The sequence below is a fragment of the Terrapene carolina genome, unplaced genomic scaffold, assembly GCF_002925995.2.
Source record: "Terrapene carolina triunguis isolate 2854851 unplaced genomic scaffold, T_m_triunguis-2.0 Scaffold112, whole genome shotgun sequence".
Lineage (NCBI taxonomy): Eukaryota > Metazoa > Chordata > Testudines > Emydidae > Terrapene > Terrapene triunguis.
The window spans coordinates 18929131-18951958 of record NW_020664463.1 but is presented as its reverse complement, the minus strand read 5'-3'; the positions used below and the strand labels follow the sequence as shown (position 1 = coordinate 18951958).

General features: G+C 43.1%; 1 protein-coding gene across 1 annotated transcript in view; it reads right to left on the bottom strand.

Moving 5' to 3' along the window:
* Positions 1–22828, bottom strand: part of VWF (von Willebrand factor) — a 247585-nt gene that overhangs the window by 105700 nt on the left and 119057 nt on the right. The window contains exons 23-27 of the mRNA XM_029911665.1: positions 19928–20086; positions 18105–18234; positions 12404–13791; positions 9251–9370; positions 7794–7937 (exon numbers count right to left, since the gene is read on the bottom strand). Of these exons, the coding sequence (XP_029767525.1) occupies positions 7794–7937; positions 9251–9370; positions 12404–13791; positions 18105–18234; positions 19928–20086 (1941 nt within the window). The remainder of the gene's footprint in view (positions 1–7793; positions 7938–9250; positions 9371–12403; positions 13792–18104; positions 18235–19927; positions 20087–22828) is intronic.

Here is a 22828-nt window from a genome sequence, read left to right as displayed (position 1 = left end):
ACTGGCAGCTGGTTACTTCTGGCAGCAGGCAGTGCTCCACCCCTGCTCCGAACCCTCCCGCTGTGGTAATAGGTAACCGTTATGCTCTTCTTGATACAGGAAAGAAGGCATCACCCCCTCCAGTAAAGGAGGAGAAGCCTCGTACCCCTAAGGCTGGGAGGTCTGCTGCCACCACTGCGAATAGGAAACGTAGGGTAGTGGTGGTCGGAGACTCTCTGCTGAGGGGGACGGAGGCGCCCATCTGTCGCCCTGACATTTCATCTCGGGAGGTATGCTGCCTGCCGGGAGCCCGTATCCGAGACGTTACGGAGGCATTGTCGAGGATTATCCAGCCCTCTGACTACTACCCCATGCTACTCATCCATGTGGGCACAAATGATACTGCGCGGTGTGACACTGAGCGGATCAAGAGTGACTACAGGGCTCTGGGAGTACGGGTGAAGGAGTTTGGAGCGCAGGTGGTATTCTCTTCGATTCTTCCTGTCAAAGGTAGGGGCCCGGGCAGAGACAGATGCATCATGGAGGTGAATGCCTGGCTGCGAAGATGGTGTCGCCAGGAGGGCTTTGGCTTCCTAGACCACGGGATGCTATTTGAGGAAGGACTGCTAGGCAGAGATGGTGTTCACCTTTCGAGGAGGGGAAAGACCCTATTTGGACACAGACTGGCTAACCTAGTGAGGAGGGCTTTAAACTAGGTTCGACGGGGACAGGTGAGCAAAGCCCGCAGGTAAGTGGGGAACATGGAGACCTGGGAGATGGGTCGGAGACGAGAGGGAGTGTGGGCTATATTGGCAGAGAGAAAGGAGGGTCAGGACAAAACCGGGAGGAAAGATCAAACCAGTATCTTAGATGCCTATATACAAATGCGAGAAGTATGGGTAATAAGCAGGAAGAACTGGAAGTGCTAATAAATAAATACAACTATGACATTGTTGGCATCACTGAAACTTGGTGGGATAATACACATGATTGGAATGTTGGTGTGGATGGATACAGCTTGCTCAGGAAGGATAGACAGGGGAAAAAGGGAGGAGGTGTTGCCTTATATATTAAAAATGTACACACTTGGACTGAGGTAGAGATGGACATAGGAGACGGAAGTGTTGAGAGTCTCTGGGTTAGGCTAAAAGGGATAAAAAACAAGGGTGATGTCATGCTGGGAGTCTACTACAGGCCACCTAACCAGGTGGAAGAGGTGGATGAGGCTTTTTTTAAACAACTAACAAAATCATCCAAAGCCCAAGATTTGGTGGTGATGGGGGACTTCAACTATCCGGATATATGTTGGGAAAATAACACAGCGGGGCACAGGCTATCCAACAAATTCTTGGACTGCATTGCAGACAACTTTTTATTTCAGAAGGTTGAAAAAGCTACTAGGGGTGAAGCTGTTCTAGACTTGATTTTAACAAATAGGGAGGAACTCGTTGAGAATTTGAAAGTAGAAGGCAGCTTGGGTGAAAGTGATCATGAAATCATAGAGTTTGCAATTCTAAGGAAGGGTAGAAGGGAGAACAGCAAAATAGAGACAATGGATTTCAGGAAGGCGGATTTTGGTAAGCTCAGAGAGCTGATAGGTAAGGTCCCATGGGAATCAAGACTGAGGGGAAAAACAACTGAGGAGAGCTGGCAGTTTTTCAAAGGGACACTATTAAGGGCCCAAAAGCAAGCTATTCCGCTGGTTAGGAAAGATAGAAAATGTGGCAAAAGACCACCTTGGCTTAACCACGAGATCTTGCATGATCTAAAAAATAAAAAGGAGTCATATAAAAAATGGAAACTAGGACAGATTACAAAGGATGAATATAGGCAAACAACACAGGAATGCAGGGGCAAGATTAGAAAGGCAAAGGCACAAAATGAGCTCAAACTAGCTAAGGGAATAAAGGGGAACAAGAAGACTTTTTATCAATACATTAGAAGCAAGAGGAAGACCAAAGACAGGGTAGGCCCACTGCTTAGTGAAGAGGGAGAAACAGTAACAGGAAACTTGGAAATGGCAGAGATGCTTAATGACTTCTTTGTTTCGGTCTTCACCGAGAAGTCTGAAGGAATGCCTAACCTAGTGAATGCTAATGGGAAGGGGGTAGGTTTAGCAGATAAAATAAAAAAAGAACAAGTTAAAAATCACTTAGAAAAGTTAGATGCCTGCAAGTCACCAGGGCCTGATGAAATGCATCCTAGAATACTCAAGGAGCTAATAGAGGAGGTATCTGAGCCTCTAGCTATTATCTTTGGAAAATCATGGGAGACGGGAGAGATTCCAGAAGACTGGAAAAGGGCAAATATAGTGCCCATCTATAAAAAGGGAAATAAAAACAACCCAGGAAACTACAGACCAGTTAGTTTAACTTCTGTGCCAGGGAAGATAATGGAGCAAGTAATTAAGGAAATCATCTGCAAACACTTGGAAGGTGGTAAGGTGATAGGGAACAGCCAGCATGGATTTGTAAAGAACAAATCATGTCAAACCAATCTGATAGCTTTCTTCGATAGGATAACGAGTCTTGTGGATAAGGGAGAAGCTGTGGATGTGGTATACCTAGACTTTAGTAAGGCATTTGATACGGTCTCGCATGATATTCTTATCGACAAACTAGGCAAATACAATTTAGATGGGGCTACTATAAGGTGGGTGCATAACTGGCTGGATAACCGTACTCAGAGAGTTGTTATTAATGGTTCCCAATCCTGCTGGAAAGGCATAACGAGTGGGGTTCCGCAGGGGTCTGTTTTGGGACCGGCTCTGTTCAATATCTTCATTAACGACTTAGATATTGGTATAGAAAGTACGATTATTAAGTTTGCGGATGATACCAAACTGGGAGGGATTGCAACTGCTTTGGAGGACAGGGTCATAATTCAAAATGATCTGGACAAATTGGAGAAATGGTCTGAGTTAAACAGGATGAAGTTTAACAAAGACAAATGCAAAGTGCTCCACTTAGGAAGAAAAAATCAGTTTCACACATACAGAATGGGAAGAGACTGTCTAGGAAGGAGTACGGCAGAAAGGGATCTAGGGGTTATAGTGGACCACAAGCTAAATATGAGTCAACAGTGTGATGCTGTTGCAAAAAAAGCAAACGTGATTCTGGGATGTATTAACAGGTGTGTTGTGAGCAAGACACGAGAAGTCATTCTTCCGCTCTACTCTGCTCTGGTTAGGCCTCAGCTGGAGTATTGTGTCCAGTTCTGGGCACCGCATTTCAAGAAAGATGTGGAGAAATTGGAAAGGGTCCAGAGAAGAGCAACAAGAATGATTAAAGGTCTTGAGAACATGACCTATGAAGGAAGGCTGAAAGAATTGGGTTTGTTTAGTTTGGAAAAGAGAAGACTGAGAGGGGACATGATAGCAGTTTTCAGGTATCTAAAAGGGTGTCATAAGGAGGAGGGAGAAAACTTGTTCACCTTAGCCTCTGAGGATAGAACAAGAAGCAATGGGCTTAAACTGCAGCAAGGGAGGTCTAGGTTGCACATTAGGAAAAAGTTCCTAACTGTCAGGGTGGTTAAACACTGGAATAAATTGCCTAGGGAGGTTGTGGAATCTCCATCTCTGGAGATATTTAAGAGTAGGTTAGATAAATGTCTATCAGGGATGGTCTAGACAGTATTTGGTCCTGCCATGCGGGCAGGGGACTGGACTCGATGACCTCTCGAGGTCCCTTCCAGTCCTAGAATCTATGAATCTATGAATTCAGTTTTTTGTTTTCTCCTTATTGTTAATGTGTAGCCTGAGGCCTTATTTACTACATACTGTTCAAACCCTGCTCTGGACACAGAATTGGTAATTTCCTCATAGGCATTTCTATGGTGCTCATCACTGTAATACCTGAGTGCTTCACAAATATTATTTTATCTTCACAACACCATTGTGAGGAGAGGAGGCATTAGTATCCCGGTTCTACAGCTAGGGAGCTGAGGTATGGAGATATTAATGTCAAACATGTCCACTAATTTGGGGTGCTCGATCTGAGACACATAGGACCTGAGTTTCAGAGTACTTAGCATTAGACAGCACTTTATACATTCAAAGCACAGCTCCCATTGCAGCTGACAGTGCCCAACACTTCTGAAAAGCAGACCTCAAGGTCTGAAGTCAGGCATGCAGAAAATGAGGAACTCACAATTAGTGATCATCTTTGAAAGTGACTTGCCCAGCATCACGTAGAAACCCCGTGGCAGAGGCCAGGGATAAAATCCAGTTCTCCAGTGTAGCATTCCACTGCCTGCACCATGAGACTGTCCTTTCTCTTCTTGCAGTCCCCTGCGTCATTCATTGCATATCTTCCAGCTTCTGCAGCAAATGATGCAGAGCTGCTACAGATAACATCCTCCTTTATTACACAGCCCTGATTCATCCCCAGAGCAGGTCAATCCTGTGTACTGAATGAGGCAGAGGTCCTGTGCAAAAACTAGTATGTGATCATGTAATTAAAGACTATCATACTGAATATGCCCAAGGGGAGTGAATTAAGTTTGCACAGGCAGCATTAATTCTGGCATTTCCTTACTTTTGAGTCCTTGATTTTGCAACCTTAACATTATTGCAATGTAGTTTTTTTGGATGCAATTTCCTACGTTTTAAAAAACTTAAAAATTGAAACAACAAAAATTACATCACAGAACCATATTGAGCCCCAACAGGGGTCATCAGCAGGGTTGGGATCTTTACATGCACATTTCAGTCCTCCACTACTTAAGCTAACAAAGTAAATGGTAGCAATTGTAGGATCTAATCTTCTATGTGCACCTGCCACTAGAGGGGATGGAGATCTTTGTCAGTGGGTTTCACAGGAATTTGCTAAGGAAAGGCAAATGAATATTGAGATTTAGGAACAGTGTGTTCACTCTTCCTGTAGGGGACTATGGTCTAGTGGGTGCAGATCCCTTTACCCCCATCCCCCTAGCATCTCCCTGTCCTATTCTGCTCATATCCCTTCATCACTGCTGCTATCCCCCCAGCTCCTGCCCCAGTCCCCCTACTACTTTTTTACTCCTTTCTAACTCCCACCTCTTCCTGGTTTGCCCCCCCACCCCGCACACCTTCCTCCTATCCTGTACCCCTGACTCCTACCATTGCTCCTGCCTGTCTCCTCCCATCTTCCAGCTCCTGACTTTTAGTTCCTACCTCTGTCCCTGTCTCCTGCTTATGACCCCCCACACTCCTATTTTCCCCCACATTCTGAGAACAGGAAATATTACTGTAAAGGTAAATACCAGGATGTGGCAAAGCTCCCCCTTTTAATAAAACCACATCCACTCTATGAGGGATTGGAACCCTTACTACAAATACACTGAAACCTCTGCAAGTGTGGCCCTGCCAACGTGCGACATGCCCCCAGCTCTGCAGCTTTGATACAGCTAGCTGTTTGTAAATTGTAGGAACACTAAAGAGTTATCATGCATGTAGTTCACACCCTGAGCGTCATCAAACAAGCTACCTGGAACTATGCAAGGGCCTAAGCAAAGAGAGTTTTACCATAGGGACTAATCCTGCAGCTGTTCCTGACATGAATACCCCCACTGACTGTAAAGGGACTACTCACAATGGTATGGGCATAAGGATTGCACAGGATCATGTTTTGAGTATGGGAGAGACTATGCAAATGAGAAGCAGCAATGCTGGTATTGGAGTGACAATGCTGGTTGATGTATTAAACCCTTGAGCATGCCCAGGATGAACGAAGGATGAGATTTTCAAAGCCACTGTGACAGACCCAGACCAGTGGTGTACAGGAGTCTGGTAGAGGGCAAATATACTGGTCACTGGATGAGTAGTTTTCTGTTCCCTGAGTGACCAGAGCAGGGGCTGCACTAGAGTAATCAGGAACCTGCTAGAACCAGTTAAGGCAGGCAGGCTAATTAGGACACCTGGAGCCAATTAAGAAGAAGCTACTAGAATCAATTAAGGCAGGCTAATCAGGGCACCTGGGTTTTAAAAAAGTAGCTCACTTCAGTTTGTGGTGTGAGTGTGAGTAGCAAGAGGCACAAGGAGCTGAGAGGGAAAGGGTGTGCTGCTGGAGGACTGAGGAGCACAAGTGTTATCAGACACCAGGAGGAAGGTCCTGTGGTGAGAATAAGGAAGGTGTTTGGAGGAGGCCATGGGGAAGTAGCCCAGGGAGTTGTAGCTGTCATGCACCTGTTACAGTAGGCACTATAGACAGCTGCAGTCCACAGGGCTCTGGGCTGGAACCCGGAGTAGAGGGCGGGCCCGGGTTTCCCCCAAACCTCCCAATTGACCTGGACTGTGGGTTCTTCCAGAGGGGAAGGTCTCTGGGCTGTTCCCCAACCCACATGGTGAATCTCTGAGGCAAGAAAATCCACCAATAAGTGCAGGACCCACCAAGATAGAGGAGGAACTTTGTCACAGCCACCTAATGGATTTTAACACCCAAATTGAGGCATCCAAATCTTTTAGGCAGCCTGAATGTTTCCAGAAGCCTGAACACTGGCAGACTGAGCTGAGTGCTCATGCATTTCCCAAGAGCACTGAGCCTTCTAGTCCTGACTCACGGATGCTTATTAAATGTTCTGGGATGCAGGATCAAGACCACAGTGACTGACTTTACTTGCTTGGGAGGAGCGATTTCTATTCCATTCAGGGTCTCAGACCACCTCCCTCATTGTGGTATCTGAGTGCCTTCCAATGAGAAATAAACAAGTCACTGGCAACTGTGTAATGCATCTCCCAGTCCATCTCCTCTCCCCAGAACAGGACCATGTTTTCGTTGCTTATCCTGCTAGCCTCTGTAACTTACTATACATTACATAGGAGACTTCATGAAACTTATCTATCTGAATATAACAATTTCTCCCACAAAGAGCTTGTAGAAGTCTCATCAGCCATCTGGTATTTTTATTTCTCCAAGCTGAGAAAGCAATCATAGCCAATCCTCCTGCGAACTATGGAGGTCAGGTTTTATTTCTCACTTTTCTATAGCAATAACTCTTTACAGGATGAAGTAGGCCAAAGACCCTAAAATCTGTACACTTCTCTGCTCTTATAGGACCCTGATGCTTGATGACTGCCAGACAGTATGTGGTTCCAGTCCAGAAGAATGAAATTCTCAGAGTATTTGGTCAAAGGCCTGATATATTGTAATATAATTTGCATTTGTTGAACCTACAACTGGACAGCTTACACAGTCTTCCCAGGACCATAGGGGAATTTGGGTTACCCAGGAATATTAGGACTAACATAGACATGTTTCTGGGTACAGTTTTGTGGAAGTCATTGAAGCTGACAAATTGGTGATGATCTAAATCCTAAATTACCATTTTCCTTCACTTGCCTGAGAGATACATAACACATAAATACTGAGAACTATTCTAAGGAATAAAGAAAGTCATCATCTCCTTTCCAGTGTAAAGTGTGGTACGCTATGACCTTTGCAACTCTTAAGACAGACACGTTTTAGAGTAAACTGAAACTCCTTGCCCATAAATCAACATCTAACTTGAATGAATTATGAAAGAATATATTCCTAGTGCACCACACTAGCACAGAACCATCTGTCCAAGATAGTATGCAGTGTTGTTGTAGCTGTGTCAGTCCCAGGATAGTAGAAAGAGAAGCTGGGTGAGGTAATATCTTTTATTGGACCAACTTCCACTGGTGAGAGACATTCACTTTCGAGCTTACACCGAGCTCTTCTTCAGGTCAGAAGTTGGACCAATAACAGATATTACCTCACCCATCTTGTGTCGCTAATGTCCAAGATAGTGTTTAGGATCAACCTACATTTAAAATTGTTCCCACCTCCCCCACACACATTCACACAATCACTTACCTAGTTTGCTGGGACCTTGCTCTCTTTGCTGAATTAAGCTCACCCTATTTAGAAGATTTTTACTCTCTTGTGGCATGTTCCATGAAATTTCAAGGGTGTTTGCCCTTGCATACTGGAGAACTGACACTTGAGTCGAGGTATTGCCTGAAGCGGAAAGCAGAAGACAAATGATATAAATAAAAGACAGTCCATCTGAACAATTTAAAAATAAATCTGAAGTCACACTTTATATTAAGTAGAGCTGGTTGGGAATTTTCCATCAGAATGATTTTCTGAAGGAAAATGCAGTTTCCAGAAAATTGAAGTTTTCCACAGGGAAAAAGAATCTTAGTGTTGATAAAAAAAATTCCATTGAGAAAAATTTAAATGAAATTTTTTATTGTGTCAGTGTGACTCACACAGGAATATTTTGTTTTGCTGAACCAACCTGAAATGTTTTGTTTGAATCAGTTCAAACTGCATTTCCCTAACAGTTCATTACCTTATGGGAGTTGTAGTTTGGGTCCCATTCTCTCCTGTGCCCTGATTCCATGGTAGATTAAAGAGACTGGTGGTATTTAGCCAAGATGTTCACATCAAGACCAAACTTTTCAAGCAATAGATCCATGCACCTAAGCATGGGAGGGAATCATGTTGTCAGGACTGGGACATAAGCAGCATGTCTAGTGGCTGGAATCAGAGTCAGGAGCCATGCCAAGGGCTCAAGCGAGAGTTGGAGACCATGGTCAAGGATCAGGAACAAGGCAGGAACCAGAAACAGGTCAGGAAAGCAGGAACCAGAAGCATGGCAAGGAAGCCAGCTTCAGGAGTCAGGCAAGGCATGGTCCAATATAGCAGCCAGGTAGAGCCCAGTTGTGCAGACAACTTCCTGTGCCTTTCTTGGGTTTAAATAGGAAACTCTGACCAATCAGAGGTCCTGCCGCTCCTCCACTCAGGGCCCAGGAAGGCCAGCCTGTTGTGGCTTCAGGTTTCCTGGTCTCTCCGCTTGGGTGGGAATAAGGCAGCAACAGTTGCCTGGGAACCCTGCGGACCCAGGTTTGAGACCTGTGGGTTCATGACACTTGCCCTCTTGAAACAAGATATTATCCCCCTCCCTCAAGAATGTAGTCAGGACATTCCCACTAGTTATCAGCCAGGATGGATATGATTCTGACCCACCAGTACTGGAACCAAGTGCACCACTTCCTGTATCTTGACAAAAGAAACAGCTTAAATTTCAACTGACACCACACCAGGATGTTCCTCATCCTCCTTGGACACGGTCACTAGAATGGGAGCCAACTGAAATCCAGGCGATCACTCACACATTGAAATTTAAGCTTCAACACTTTTTTTTTTTTTTTGGTTTAAATCGGGGTGTATGTCTAAAGTATCAGGGTCAATACTGTCATGGCCCTTACACAAACAAAGCAAGAGTAAAAGAAAACTGTGTTAGAGTTAAAGGGCTATTTACTTACTGATGCCATAGTTTTCAATAAATGCTTTTACAAAACTTTTCATTTCCTCAAACTCTGATGCTCCAACACTGGAACTTCCATCCAGAAGAAACATGATATCCATTGGTCTGCTGCAAGGTTCTGAAAAGAATATAAAAAGGCTTCTTATATAAGATAGCCATACCAAGCGTCTGCTGAATAAGGAAAGGAAGATGGAAGGAAAAGGACAGTAGACAACTGGAGTTTGGGAAAACAGTGGGGCGGTGTTCTGTTGATACAAGCAGTAACTTCCTCTATGTCAAAACATACTAAGCTGTATGTTCAACATGAGAGCTTTGCCCCCCAGGTCTCCAAGTAGGACATCTCATGAACATTCCTGAACCCAACAAATCTTTGAGGTTTTGCTTTACTTGGCAGTGGTGAGGCCTCAGCTGATATGCCAGGTCCATTTTTGAGCACCACACTTTCAGAAGAGATGTGGACAAACTAGAGACAGTCCAGAGGACAACAACAAAAATGATAAGAGGTGTAGAAAATCTAACCTATGAAGAAGGGTTGAAGGAACTGGGCATGTTTTGTCTAGAGAAGAAAAGGCTGAGGGGGAACATGGTAAGAGTCTCCAAATATTTAAAGGGTTGTTGTAAAGAAGACAGTGATCAATTGTTCTCTGTGGCCACTACGGGTAGGAGAAGTAGAAATTGGTTTAGTTTGCAGCACAAGAGATTTAAGTTAAATATTAGAAAAAACTTTCTAACTATAAGGATAGTTAAGTACTGGAACAAGTTATGTAGGGAGACTGTGGAATCCCTATCACTGGGGGCTTTTAACAACAGGTTACCTATGAGGGATGGTATAGGTACATTTAACCCTGCCTCAATGGGGGATGAAGTAGATGAACTCTTGAGGTCTCTTCCAGCCCTACATTTCTATGCATCTGACAAAGTGGGTATTCACCCACGAAAGCTTATGCTCCAATACATCTGTTAGTCTTAAGGTGCCACAGGACTCTCTGTTGCTTTTTACATTTCTATGATTCACAAAAGTTTCATGGTGAAATAATCAAACCTAGAAGCAGAGAGAGGAAGTGATTTTAACCTCTGATGGGCAGGCAGATTAAAACAATATGGGTCCATCAGCTATTATTTAATGACCTGAAAATCAAAAAGGAATCCTATAAAATGTCTAAACATGGACAAATTACTAAGGAGGTGTACAAAAGAACAGCACAAGAATGAAGGCTAAGGCACAAAATGAATTACACTTAGCAAGGGACTTAAAAGGTAACCAGAAGAGGTTCTTTAAATATATTTGGAACAAGAGAAGGATGAAGGAAAGTGTAGATCCTGTACTTAATGGGAAAGGAAAGATAATAACTGATGACATCAAGAAGACTGAAGGGTTTAATGCCTATTTTGCTTCAATCTTCACTAAAAAGGTTAATGTTGACCAGATTCACAACACAATTAATATTAACAACAAGGGTGAAGAAATGCAAGAAAGAATAGGTTAAAGAATGTTTAGATAAGTTAGATATATTCAAGTCAGCAGATCCTGATGACATTCCTCCTAGGGTACTTAAGGGACTAGTTGAAGCAATCTCAGAACTATTAACACTTATCTTTGAGAACTCCTGAAGGACAGATGAGGTCCCAGAGGACTACAGAAGGACAAACATAATACCTATCTTTAAAAGGGGAACAAAGAGGACCTGGGGAATTTTAGACCAGTCAGTCTAACTTTGATACCCAGAAAGATACTAGAACAAATTATTAACAATCAATTTGTAAGCACCTCCAGTACCATAGGGTTAAAAGGAATAACCAGCATGCATCTGTCAAGAACAAATCATGCCAAACCAACCTAACTTCCTTCTTTGACAGGATTACTGGTTGACTGGATAAGGAAGAAGCATTAGATGTGATGTATCTTGATTTTAGTAAGGCTTTTGACAGTCCCATGTGACATTCTCATAAGCAACCTAGGGAAATGTGATCTAGATGAATTTATTATAAGGTGAGTGCACAAGTGGTTGAAAGACCATATTCAACAACAGTTCACTGTCAAATTGGGAGGGCATATCTAATGTTGTCCCATAGGGGTCAATTCTAGGTCTGGTACGATTCAATATTTTCATTAATGACTTGAATAATAGAGTGGAGAGTATGCTTCTATAATTTGTGGATAAAACCAAGCAGGTGGGGTTGCAAGCACTTTTGAGGACAGAATTAGAATTCCGAATTGACCTTGACAAATTAGAAAATTGGTCTGAATTCAACAAGATGAAATTCAATAAAGACAAGGACAAAGCACTTTACTTAGGAAGGAAAAAAAATCAAATACACAACTAAAAATGGAGAACAACTAGCTAGGTGGTGGTATTGCTGAAAGGGATCTGAGGGTTATAGTGGATCACAAATTGAATATGAGCAATGTGATGCAGTTGCAAAAAAGACTAATGTAATTCTGGGGTGTATTAACAGAGCACTGTATGTAAGAGACAGGAGCTAGTTGTCCTGCTGAATTTTGCACTGGTGAGGCCTCAGCTGGAGTGCTGTGTCCAATTCTGAACACCACACTTTAGGAAAAATATGGACAAATTGGAGAGAGTCCAGAGGAGAGCAACAAAAGTGATAAAAGTTTCAGAAAACCTGACTTATGAGGAAAGGTTAAAAAAAAACTGGGCACATTTAGAAACAAAAGACTGAGGAGGGACCTATTAACAGTCTTCAAATAGTAAAGGGCTGTTATAAAGAGGACAGTGATAATTTGTTCTCCGTGTCCACTGAAGGTAGGGAAAGAAGCAATGAGCCTAATCTGCAGCAAGGGAGATTTCGGTTAGATATTAGGAAAAGAGTTCTAACTATAAAGGTAGTTAAGCTCTGGAATAGGTTTCCAAGGAAGGTTGTGGAATCCCCATCACTGGAGGTTTTTAAAACCGGTTGGGCTAACACCTGTCAGGGATGGTCTAGGTTTACTTGGTCCTGCCTCAGCACAGGGGGCTGGACTTGATAACTTCTCAACGTCCCTTCCAGTCCTACATTTCTATGACCCTAAGTTCACCTTCCACCCCCACTCCGATCAACTTGGACAGCAACATGCAAAGCAGAATCCATCCCTGATTCCAGAGAAAGCCTGATGAGAAAGAAAATACGTAGAAAATATATCCAACTTTACCTGGAGGTTCTGAGGGCAATCTGGATTTACTTGAGCAGCACGTTTTCAACACTAAGTCAGGTGCTTCTCGAATAAGTTCGTTATAACCCTCTATGATTATTGGGGTGTGCCGTTGACTGATCTTCTCAAGCTCTTGAATGTTCGCATTGGGGGTAATACCTATAGGGATCACATTTATGCCACTTGCAACACGTGAGATGACATCAGTGGCAGGGTTTGCAGTTACCATGTACACTAAGTGTGGCACTTGTCCCCTGCCTCCATTGTCTGTGGTAAATGTGTGTTCAGAGACATAGCTGAGGGCATTTCCAGTGTTGGTGGCATTCCCGCCTTGGTACTGTATCTTCTTCACCACCTCAATAATGTCTTGCTTTGACTGTGCTTCACTGAAGGAGTACTCAACAGTGACAGTGTACGAGTACTGTATGATAGTAATATGAATGGTTTCTTCTCCTATGTCCATTTCTCTGATAACTTTTACAATGAAACTCTTGATTATATTGAAGTTCTCCTCTCCTACTTTTTCAGACCCTTCAACAACAAAAGCTATATCAAGCACTTTGGAAATCTCTTTACTTGGCAATGGGGTCGTAGCTAATCTCGTGGACTCCCAGACTGGATAGCGTACCGTCACAGTAGCTGCCCGGGGCGAGATTGTAATAGGTTTTTGGGTGGTAGTTGTTAACACATCACTTTCTTCAGGTACAAGATCACACAGGTAATTGATTATTTCATCCCTGTTTTCCATTAACTCCTGTACATTGTTCATTATGAAGGCCTTGTTTTCTGGCCACTGCCTTTCAATTAGCTTGATTTGCTCCATACTAATAGACGGTCCAATTCCTACTGGTATTACTGTGACTTTCTTCTTTTGCAGAAGAGTGAGGATGCGCTGAATATTTCCTGGAGACTTGCTGGCTGTCAACAACAGAGCAATTCTGGCAGCATTTGTCCTTGGTGCTTTTCCAAACACATGGAATACAATATATTTAAGCACTTCAGTGGCAGAGGCAACTTCTCCACCAGTGTATTTTATGTTTTGGACAATTTTCCTCATCTGAGATTGTGTTTTAATATCTTTGAGCCCAAGATAGATGTTGGAGCCAGTGCGGTATTCCAGAATTGACACTCGGATTTTCTTTTGGGAGATGTGGAGTTTTTCCATCATGCTAATTATGAAATCTTTTAACAGTTCAAAGTCCTTTTCTGAGAGTTTGTTGGAACCATCCATCAGAAAGGCCAGGTCCATCATTTTGCTGCAGGAGTATACACGTGTCCCTATGTCTATATCTGTTTCTTCTGTAGCAACTGGCGTTGGTATAATGATTTCTTCCTCTCTCTCTTCTGACTCACAGGCACTACATGTTAAGTTCTTTCCTTCACAGTGACTGCAAGAACCACCAAAAAACTAGCGGTAAAATGAACTTCGATAACAATACACCACCCCTGATTTAATACAGTTATATCTTATATAGAAATGAGTAAACAAGCAAGTCAGCATGAACATATAATTTGCCATGCCAGATTGGATCTATGGACTATCAAGTTCCATATCCTACCTTGCTCAGTACTCTATGATTGTTGCTTCAGAGGAAAGAAAACTGCCACCAATGGTGCTACCTGGCAAATTGTGCATAGTGGGAAAATCTCCTTATTCCTGCAGCAATCCTGGGACACCCAATAATGGAATCATTACTTATGGACTCTCTTACTGGGGGGGACGGATAGCTCAATGGTTTGAGCATTGGCCTGCTAAACCCAGGGTTGTGAGTTCAATCCTTGAGGGGGCCACTGAGGGATCTGGGGCAAAATCAGTACTTGGTCCTGCTAGTGAAGGCAGGGGGCTGGACTCAATGACCTTTCAAGGTCCCTTCCAGTTCTAGGAGATAGGATATCTCCATTAATTTATTTATGGAAATACACTAATGTATGCATGCAGGAAGCATGTGAAAAGTACTAAGTTTATTAGATAAATGTCTTTTCCCCAGCTGTTTTTGATTGAACATTCGTCATATCATGGAAACATGACACCAAGTGGAGGGCTACATAGAAGTCACTGGGATTTGTAGGCACCACTTCTGGTGAACATGGCCAGTAGATTTGGTTTGCACCCTCTGGTTGTATCTTCACTAGGAAAAAAGGTTTATTCTTAACTTGAGTTATTTAACTTGAGTGAACTAACGAGAGGTAAAATCCTCGTGAAGACAAGGCAGTTTGTAATTGAACATGAGTTAGCATGCTGAGTTAAGGACTTTGAGGGAGTCAAGGGTTTACCTTGACCTGCTAACTCATGTGAAAACTGCACACTGCCTTGTCTTCACGAGGATTATACCTCAGGTTAGTTCGCTGAAGTTAGCTAACTCGAATTAAGAACACACCTTTTTTTCCAGAGTGAAGACCAAGCCCCTCTGGACTGTGCCTCATGTCATGGGTTTGTTCACACCTGAAATCTTAAACTGAAGTTTCATACATAGAAAACCATCCAATTCTAATGGCCTTTTGCCATTGTCATTATGAAATCAATTAAATTCACCTGGATCCCTTTGCTCCCCTTCCTGTGTTTTTAGATCTTATTATTACTCTTATTTCTCTCTCACACACATTGCCTTTTTCTTATTATCTTGACTTTAGATTTTGCCATGTGTATTTTGCTCCTGTATTTTTTATTTTACCTTATTTTTCTCCTCTTCCCTGTACTAAAATTCTTCTAGCTCTTTTCTTCTCTCTTTCTCTCAGTCCCTTTTCTCTTCCCTTCTCTTCCCTTCTCTCAAAAAAAGTAGGAGCTGCCCTCTCTTCCTTAGTCCTACTCTCTTTCCTTACTCCTCTTCTCTTCTAAATCTTCCCCTCCACTCATATCCATTGGCACATTCCCACTTTTGCCTCCTCTGCATGTTCCCATCCTTTTTTCCACTTTCTTTATGGGCCTCCATTTCTCCCTTACTCCTCTCTCTTCACCTTTCTCTCTCCCCCATAAGTTTTCCCATCTACTGCCCATCTCCCGTATCTACAGCCTTGCAGGAGATTGCTTGTGCTCCCTTAGCGTGTCTTCAGCAGCTTCTACATTGCCAAATCCATCTGTTCTGTGCTCTTTGCTCTGCCTGACTGAGGAAGGAGCACTCCTGAACCCAAGCACAGGCTAGTGGAGTACCACTCAATGCATTTTTCCAAGTCTATTGGACAGTAGGAGACACAGAGTAGGGAAAATGTGTGAAATGGCATTTTTCTCTCCAGAAATAGAAGAGACACTAGAAAAGATGGAGAAAATTCAGGATTTTCTGAAAAATCTGGGCAACTGGGAGGTTCTTGGTTTGGTTTTACGTTTATTAACGCTATAACTATGGTATTTTCAAAATTCTTTACCTATTGAATCAGATGCACTGGGGATATTTGATAATGCACAGAATACACTGAGCAGGATTCCTCTGTAATCTCCGCTATGAAGGGCACAATTGAATGGCTCCAAAACCACTCAGATCACTCATAGTAGTGATGGACAAAACAGTCTGGCAAAAATTAGAGGTATGCCAAACCTCAAAATAGAGCAGGACCAGAAACAAAGCACTTTTTGGATTCAAATACTTTTGCAATCTCTCTCAAGTTATTTCTAGAGCTCCCATCACCACAGTATGTAAGATAGCACTATGGAGACACTGCTGGCATTTCCCCCCACTGTTAAAACAGAGGAGCGACACTCTTCTAGCTCACAGCTCCAGGCAATGAGAGCTGTATATACTGTGTGGGATCAAGGACAAAACATAACTTCAGTGGAGTTACTCGGGATTTACAGTGGAGTAACTGAGATCAGAAACTGGTCCATACTCTTTAAATTATGGTTTTGCTCTGAAAATTTGCTCTAAAAATTGAATCTTGTGGTTCCACCTTTGTCATCTTTCAATGATTTCAGCGAGCAAATGTGTACAGTTTATAAGTAAAAGATTTGCTTTTTCCTAACTATCAGAGCTTCAAATTCCAACCCGGGATCTGAGAGACAAGCTGAATTCTTTCCTTCTCACACATTATCACCAGCTTCCTTGGGCCGGCCAAACTCTTTCCTCAATGGCTCCTCTGAAATTTTGCTGTCTTCAATGTGGTTGCACAAGCATAACTGTTTGGAACTTAGTAAACAATTCTGTTGAATATGCATGTGAAGGGAGGGATTGCAGCCTCTTCCCTCTGAGCCATGCCAGCTTTGCACTGTTAACTAGAATGATGGGCAGTAAACACTTATTTTCTTCACTAACGAAAGCAATCCAGAGAGCAGTCTACTAAGTAAGAAGATGCCATTTTTCAGAGCAAAACAGCACTTTAAATGTGACATCCAAATTCAAGCTCTCCCAAGGCTGTGTTCTTTCTTTTAGTTTCTTAATTGAAGAATACACAACTCCCTTTGGCATTTAGCATATTGTAACATATATGATTTATTATTTTAATCCTAATGCAATATTTTGTGAATGAGATTCCAATTTCCTTTGGATATTTGCTATAAAATTCATTTTTGTACAATATTTTCTATTGTTTGTACAGATGGTGTAGGCATCTAAATTAGGTGACAGCTACGTGCAAAGATGTTTCCCTAGTGAGGTAAGTTTACATAATGTTCTAAAACCTTATGTGAGTGGTGGTTAGTGTATTAGCATTAAAGATAAATTATTATTAAGTATTGTGAAAATTAGGGAACTGGTTTACGTAGATGCATTTTTGACCTTTTGATGGAATTCAGGGCTTGCAATTTATACTGTTAAAAGAAAATACATTACTTAATTAATCAACATAACAGAACCAACTCCATGGGGCTTATAAAACAGAGTTAGTTACTACCAGTGACAGGCCAGAGATTCAAAGTTCAGACCCAGTCTGAACTTCCAAAATGTTCAGGGTGTTTGGATCTAGGGTTTTAGTCTGAGCCCATAGTTTTTGCAGCTCTACATTCACTTCTATTAAATGTGGGCAAATTATGTTGTGGAAAACTTTCTTATATTTACAGCACTATGCCTGACTAATGGAAGTATCCATCCATCAAAGGGCTGGGTATCTGAAGAATGCCAAAATTATGGATGCTAGAGAGCTAAATTCACACTTTTATGCACCTTGCTACTGTACAGGACACAAAAATAATGAGTTCCTCCCTCAAAGCAATGTAAGGCCCTGATTCTGCATAGTGCTTACCCTACTATGCATGATCCCATTGACTTCATTAAGCCTGGTTGCATGTACTTACAGGACTGGGCCCTAGAATACCTTCAGTAAATCTTGGGGAAGTTACTTTTCCAATTACAAAGCATAACCTCCCAGCACCTACTAGTCTTGGTGGTGTTCTAGAGAGATCACACATTCATATCCTTAACTTTATATAGGATTTTAAAGTATTGAGATAGGGCCAAATTCTGATACCTTACTCATGTTGAATAGTATCTTATTCCAAAAATGGAGTCAACAGGATCACTCGTGGAGTAGGGCTAGGTTTTTCAAAGCAACCTTATGGAGTTTTATACCTCATTCCCATTTAATTTCAATAGAATTTGCGTGCCTAATACCTTTAGTCTTGTTTAAAAATTTCAGGTTCTATGGTGCATGAAAAAGGGCATCATATTCAGGCCCATAATAGTACATTCAAAACTATATTCACAGTATATTCATGAGAATGCACTTCATTTGTGCCCTCATAAAAGACACTCGTGTTGAATAAAAATCTATATCTTACCATGATAGACAATGTTCATCTTTGTTCAAAACAACCCTCTTTCCATGGGGGATCCTGGCACCTTCTAATATACATACAGGACAGCTTTCTGGATCAATGCATGACTGGGATAGTTCATCAAGTATTTTTCCTGTTTTAAAACAGCATAGCAGGGTTTCATAAGTTGCAAAGCAGATGTTAAGCTGATCCTTGTATTTAGCAGCCTTAAAAATATGACAAGATCAATGATACTGGGATTGGGCTCAAAGGTTCAGAACATGCTCTACATATTAAACTAGCTGTTAGTTTGACACCAAGTAAATCTTTATTTTCTTCCATAGCATTTTTATTGAGATACTAACACCAGTGCATAGTATATGCAGTAGCTCATGCTACACACAGGGTGAATGTATTTTTAGACTAAAAACCAGGTGTGCCAGAAGAAAATGGCATTTACACTTTTACATCCTCATTACTGATTTTTCTTGGTCCCTTTGGGCATCTTTTACTGCATCCTTGTAGGGTGATTTATCATTTTCTCCCCATTATGACTATTCATCTTAGGTATTACTAGTGCATCTGTCACTCTAAGGGTAGGTCTACACTAGAAGCGCTACATCAGCCCAGCTGCACCGATGCACCTGCGCCACTGTAGAGCATCTGGTGAAGACGCTATATGCCAATGGGAGAGCACACTCCTATCGGCATAATTATCCACCCTCGTGAGAGGCGGAAGCTGTATTGGTGGGAGAGCATCTCCCGCCGACATAGAATGGTATGGACACCGCTTAGGTCACTGTAACTTGTGTTGCTCACGGGGGTGTCTTTTTCACAGGCCTGAGTGATGCAAGTTAGATCGACTGAAGCAGTAGTGTGGACCTGCCCTGATATTTAAGTGCTAAACACCATACTACATAAAGATGTACCTAGTGGATTCTGCTCTCACTACTCCCTGGATTGATAGCTCTGCTCTGTGTGCATACAGGGGACTTGGTGAGGGGGATGGACTGGTTTTGTGGTTGTTGGTCCTACAATACATAGTTTCCTCCTCTCCTCAACTCTCTGCCCTTCTGACTTATTCTTCTCAATTTTCTATCTCATTTTGTCCTCTGCACCCTTTCTCACTTTCCCTCTCCCCTCCTTTTTTTAATCTTTCTTCCTCCTCTTTATTCTTCCTTCCCTTCTTTGATTTCTATTCCCTTCCCCTGCCTTCCTTGCTCTCCTCCTATCTTCCTCTCTCACTCCCTGCACCGTCCTCCTTTAAAGGCTCTGCTGTCTCTGCCCACAATGTTTCTCTCCATTCCCTAATGTCCATCCAGAGCCTCCATGGCCTCAATGCACTGTGTGCCTCTCAGAAGTTCTAACCCAAGCGTGGGTTTCACTCCTAATTCCTGACTTCGAACAGCTGAAAGGTGTAGAGGGAGATTTCTAACTGTGTGGCCAGTGGAGCACAGAAAACAGGAACAATATGGGACACAGGAAGTTAAGTCCAGGTGAGATGCCCTAGGATTCCACTGAGATCTGGTCAAAACCCTGGTTTCAATATAATCATTCCGGACATCTCCAGAAAACCAGGATGAGCCTAGTAAACTGGAACATCTGGTCACCGCCTTCTTACCTTGATGGAAACAATGATGCAAGCACACCAGTAAGATTGTTAAAGATTTAACTTTTGCATATGAAAATTTCACAGCCATTGAGCTTACAAATCTGCTTATTTCCAGTCTTAAAAAAAAACATTTCCTGCAACGTTCCGGGGGAGGAGGGAGTACAAAGATACCAGTAAGTGATAAGAGCTGAGCAGGAAAAGCTGACTAACTGTGTAAAGAAGACAGTGGGTTTACCTTCAGGACAGTTCACATGGCATCCTTCTACACATTGCAGAGGGCACACCACAGGTTCAAAGTGCTGGCATGTTATAGGGCAGGCAGGTCCACAGCTGTTATATCTCCATTCACACTGATACTCCAATTCGTGCTTATTCAGATCCTCACAACTTTGTGCTATGCAATAAGAAGCATCAGTTAAAAAAGTCATCTCCGATTGCATTCACCATGGCTCTTAGATCCCAGGCAGAAGGCTTGGAGTTACATATATCATAGAATCATAGAATATCAGGGTTGGAAGGGACCTCAGGAGGTCATCTAGTCCAACCCCCTGCTCAAAGCAGGACCAACCCCAACTAAATCATCCCAGCCAGGGCTTTGTCAAGCCTGACCTTAAAAACCTCTAAGGAAGGAGATTCCACCACCTCCCTAGGTAACGCGTTCCAGTGCTTCACCACCCTCCTAGCGAAAAAGTTTTTCCTAATATCCAACCTAAATCTCCCCCACTGCAACTTGAGACCTTGTTCTGTCATCTGGTACCACTGAGAACAGTCTAGATCCATCCTCTTTGGAACCCCCTTTCCGGTAGTTGAAAGCAGCTATCAAATCCGCCCCTTTTCTTCTCTTCTGCAGACTAAACAATCCCAGTTCCCTCAGCCTCTCCTCATAACTCATGTGCTCCAGACCCCTAATCATTTTTGTTGCCCTCCGCTGGACGCTTTCCAATTTTTCCACATCCTTCTTGTAGTGTGCGGCCCAAAACTGGACACAATACTCCAGGTGAGGCCTCACCAATGTTGAATAGAGGGGAACGATCACGTCCCTCGATCTGCTGGCAATGACCCTTCTTATACAGCCCAAAATGCCGTTAGCCTTCTTGGCAACAAGGGCACACTGTTGACTCATATCCAGCTTCTCGTCCATTGTAACCCCTAGGTCCTTTTCTGCAGAACTGCTGCCTAGCCACTCGGTCCCTAGTCTGTAACAGTGAATGGGATTCTTCCATCCTAAGTGCAGGACTCTGCACTTGTCCTTGTTGGACCTCATCAGGTTTCTTTTGGCCCAATCCTCTAATTTGTCTAGGTCCCTCTGTATCCTATCCCTACCCTCCAGCGTATCTACCACTCCTCCCAGTTTAGTGTCATCTGCAAACTTGCTGAGAGTGCAGTCCACGCCGTCCTCTAGATCATTAATGAAGATATTGAACAAAACCGACCCCAGGACTGACCCTTGGGGCACTCTGCTTGAAACCGGCTGCCAACTAGACATGGAGCCGTTGATCACTACCCGTTGAGCCCAACAATCTAGCCAGCTTTCTATCCACCTTATAGTCCATTCATCCAGCCCATACTTCTTTAACTTGCTGGCAAGAATACTGTGGGAGACCGTATCAAAAGCTTTGCTAAAGTCAAGGAATAACACATCCACTGCTTTCCCCTCATCCACAGAGCCAGTTATCTCCGCATAGAAGGCAATTAGGTTGGTCAGGCATGACTTGCCCTTGGTGAATCCATGCTGACTGTTCCTGATCACTTCCTCTTTTCTAAGTGCTTCAGAACTGATTCCTTCAGGACCTGCTCCATGATTTTTCCAGGGATTGAAGTGAGGCTGACTGGCCTGTAGTTCCCCGGATCCTCCTTCTTCCCTTTTTTAAAGATGGGCACTACATTAGCCTTTTTCCAGTCATCCGGGACCTCCCCCGATCGCCATGAGTTTTCAAAGATAATGGCCAATGGCTCTGCAATCACATCCACCAACTCCTTTAGCACCCGCGGATGCAGCGCATTCGGTCCCATGGACTTGTGCTCGTCCAGTTTTTCTAAATAGTCCCGAACCACTTCTTTCTCCACAGAGGGCTGGTCACCTTCTCCCCATACTGTGCTGCCCAGTGCAGCAGTCTGGGAGCTGACCTTGTTCGTGAAGACAGAGGCAAAAAAATCATTGAGTACATTAGCTTTTTCCACATCCTCTGTCACTAGGTTGCCTCTCTCAATCAGTAAGGGGCTCACACTTTCCTTGACTTTCTTCTTGTTGCTAACATACCTGAAGAAACCCTTCTTATTACTCTTAACATCTCTTGCTAGCTGCAACTCCAAGTGTGATTTAGCCTTCCTGATTTCACTCCTGCATGCCTGAGCAATATTTTTATACTCCTCCCTGGTCATTTGTCCAATCTTCCACTTCTTGTAAGCTTCTTTTTTGCTTTTAAGATCAGCAAGGATTTCACTGTTTAGCCAAGCTGGTCGCCTGCCATATTTACTATTCTTTCTACACATTGGGATGTTTTTTTCCTGCAACCTCAATAAGGATTCTTTAAATTACAGCCAGCTCTCCTGGACTCCTTTCCCCCTCATGTTATTTTCCCAGGGGATCCTGCCCATCAGTTCCCTGAGGGAGTCAAAGTCTGCTTTTCTGAAGTCCAGGGTCTGTATTCTGCTGCTCTCCTTTCTTCCTTGTGTCAGGACCCTGAACTCAACCATCTTATGGTCACTGCCTCCCAGGTCCCCTTCCACTTTTGCTTCCCCTACTAATTCTTCCCGGTTTGTGAGCAGTAGGTCTAGAAGAGCTCTGCCTCTAGTTGGTTCCTCCAGCACTTGCTCCAGGAAATTGTCCCCTACACTTTCCAAAAACTTCCTGGATTGTCTGTGCACCGCTGTATTGCTCTCCCAGCAGATATCAGGGTGATTAAAGTCTCCCATGAGAACCAGGGCCTGCGATCTAGTAACTTCTGCTAGTTGCCGGAAGAAAGCCTCGTCCACCTCATCCCCCTGGTCTGGTGGTCTATAGCAGACTCCCACCACGACATAACCCTTGTTGCTCACACTTCTAATCTTAATCCAGAGACTCTCATGTTTTTCTGCAGTTTCATACCGGAGCTCTGAGCAGTCATACTCCTCTCTTACATACAATGCAACTCCC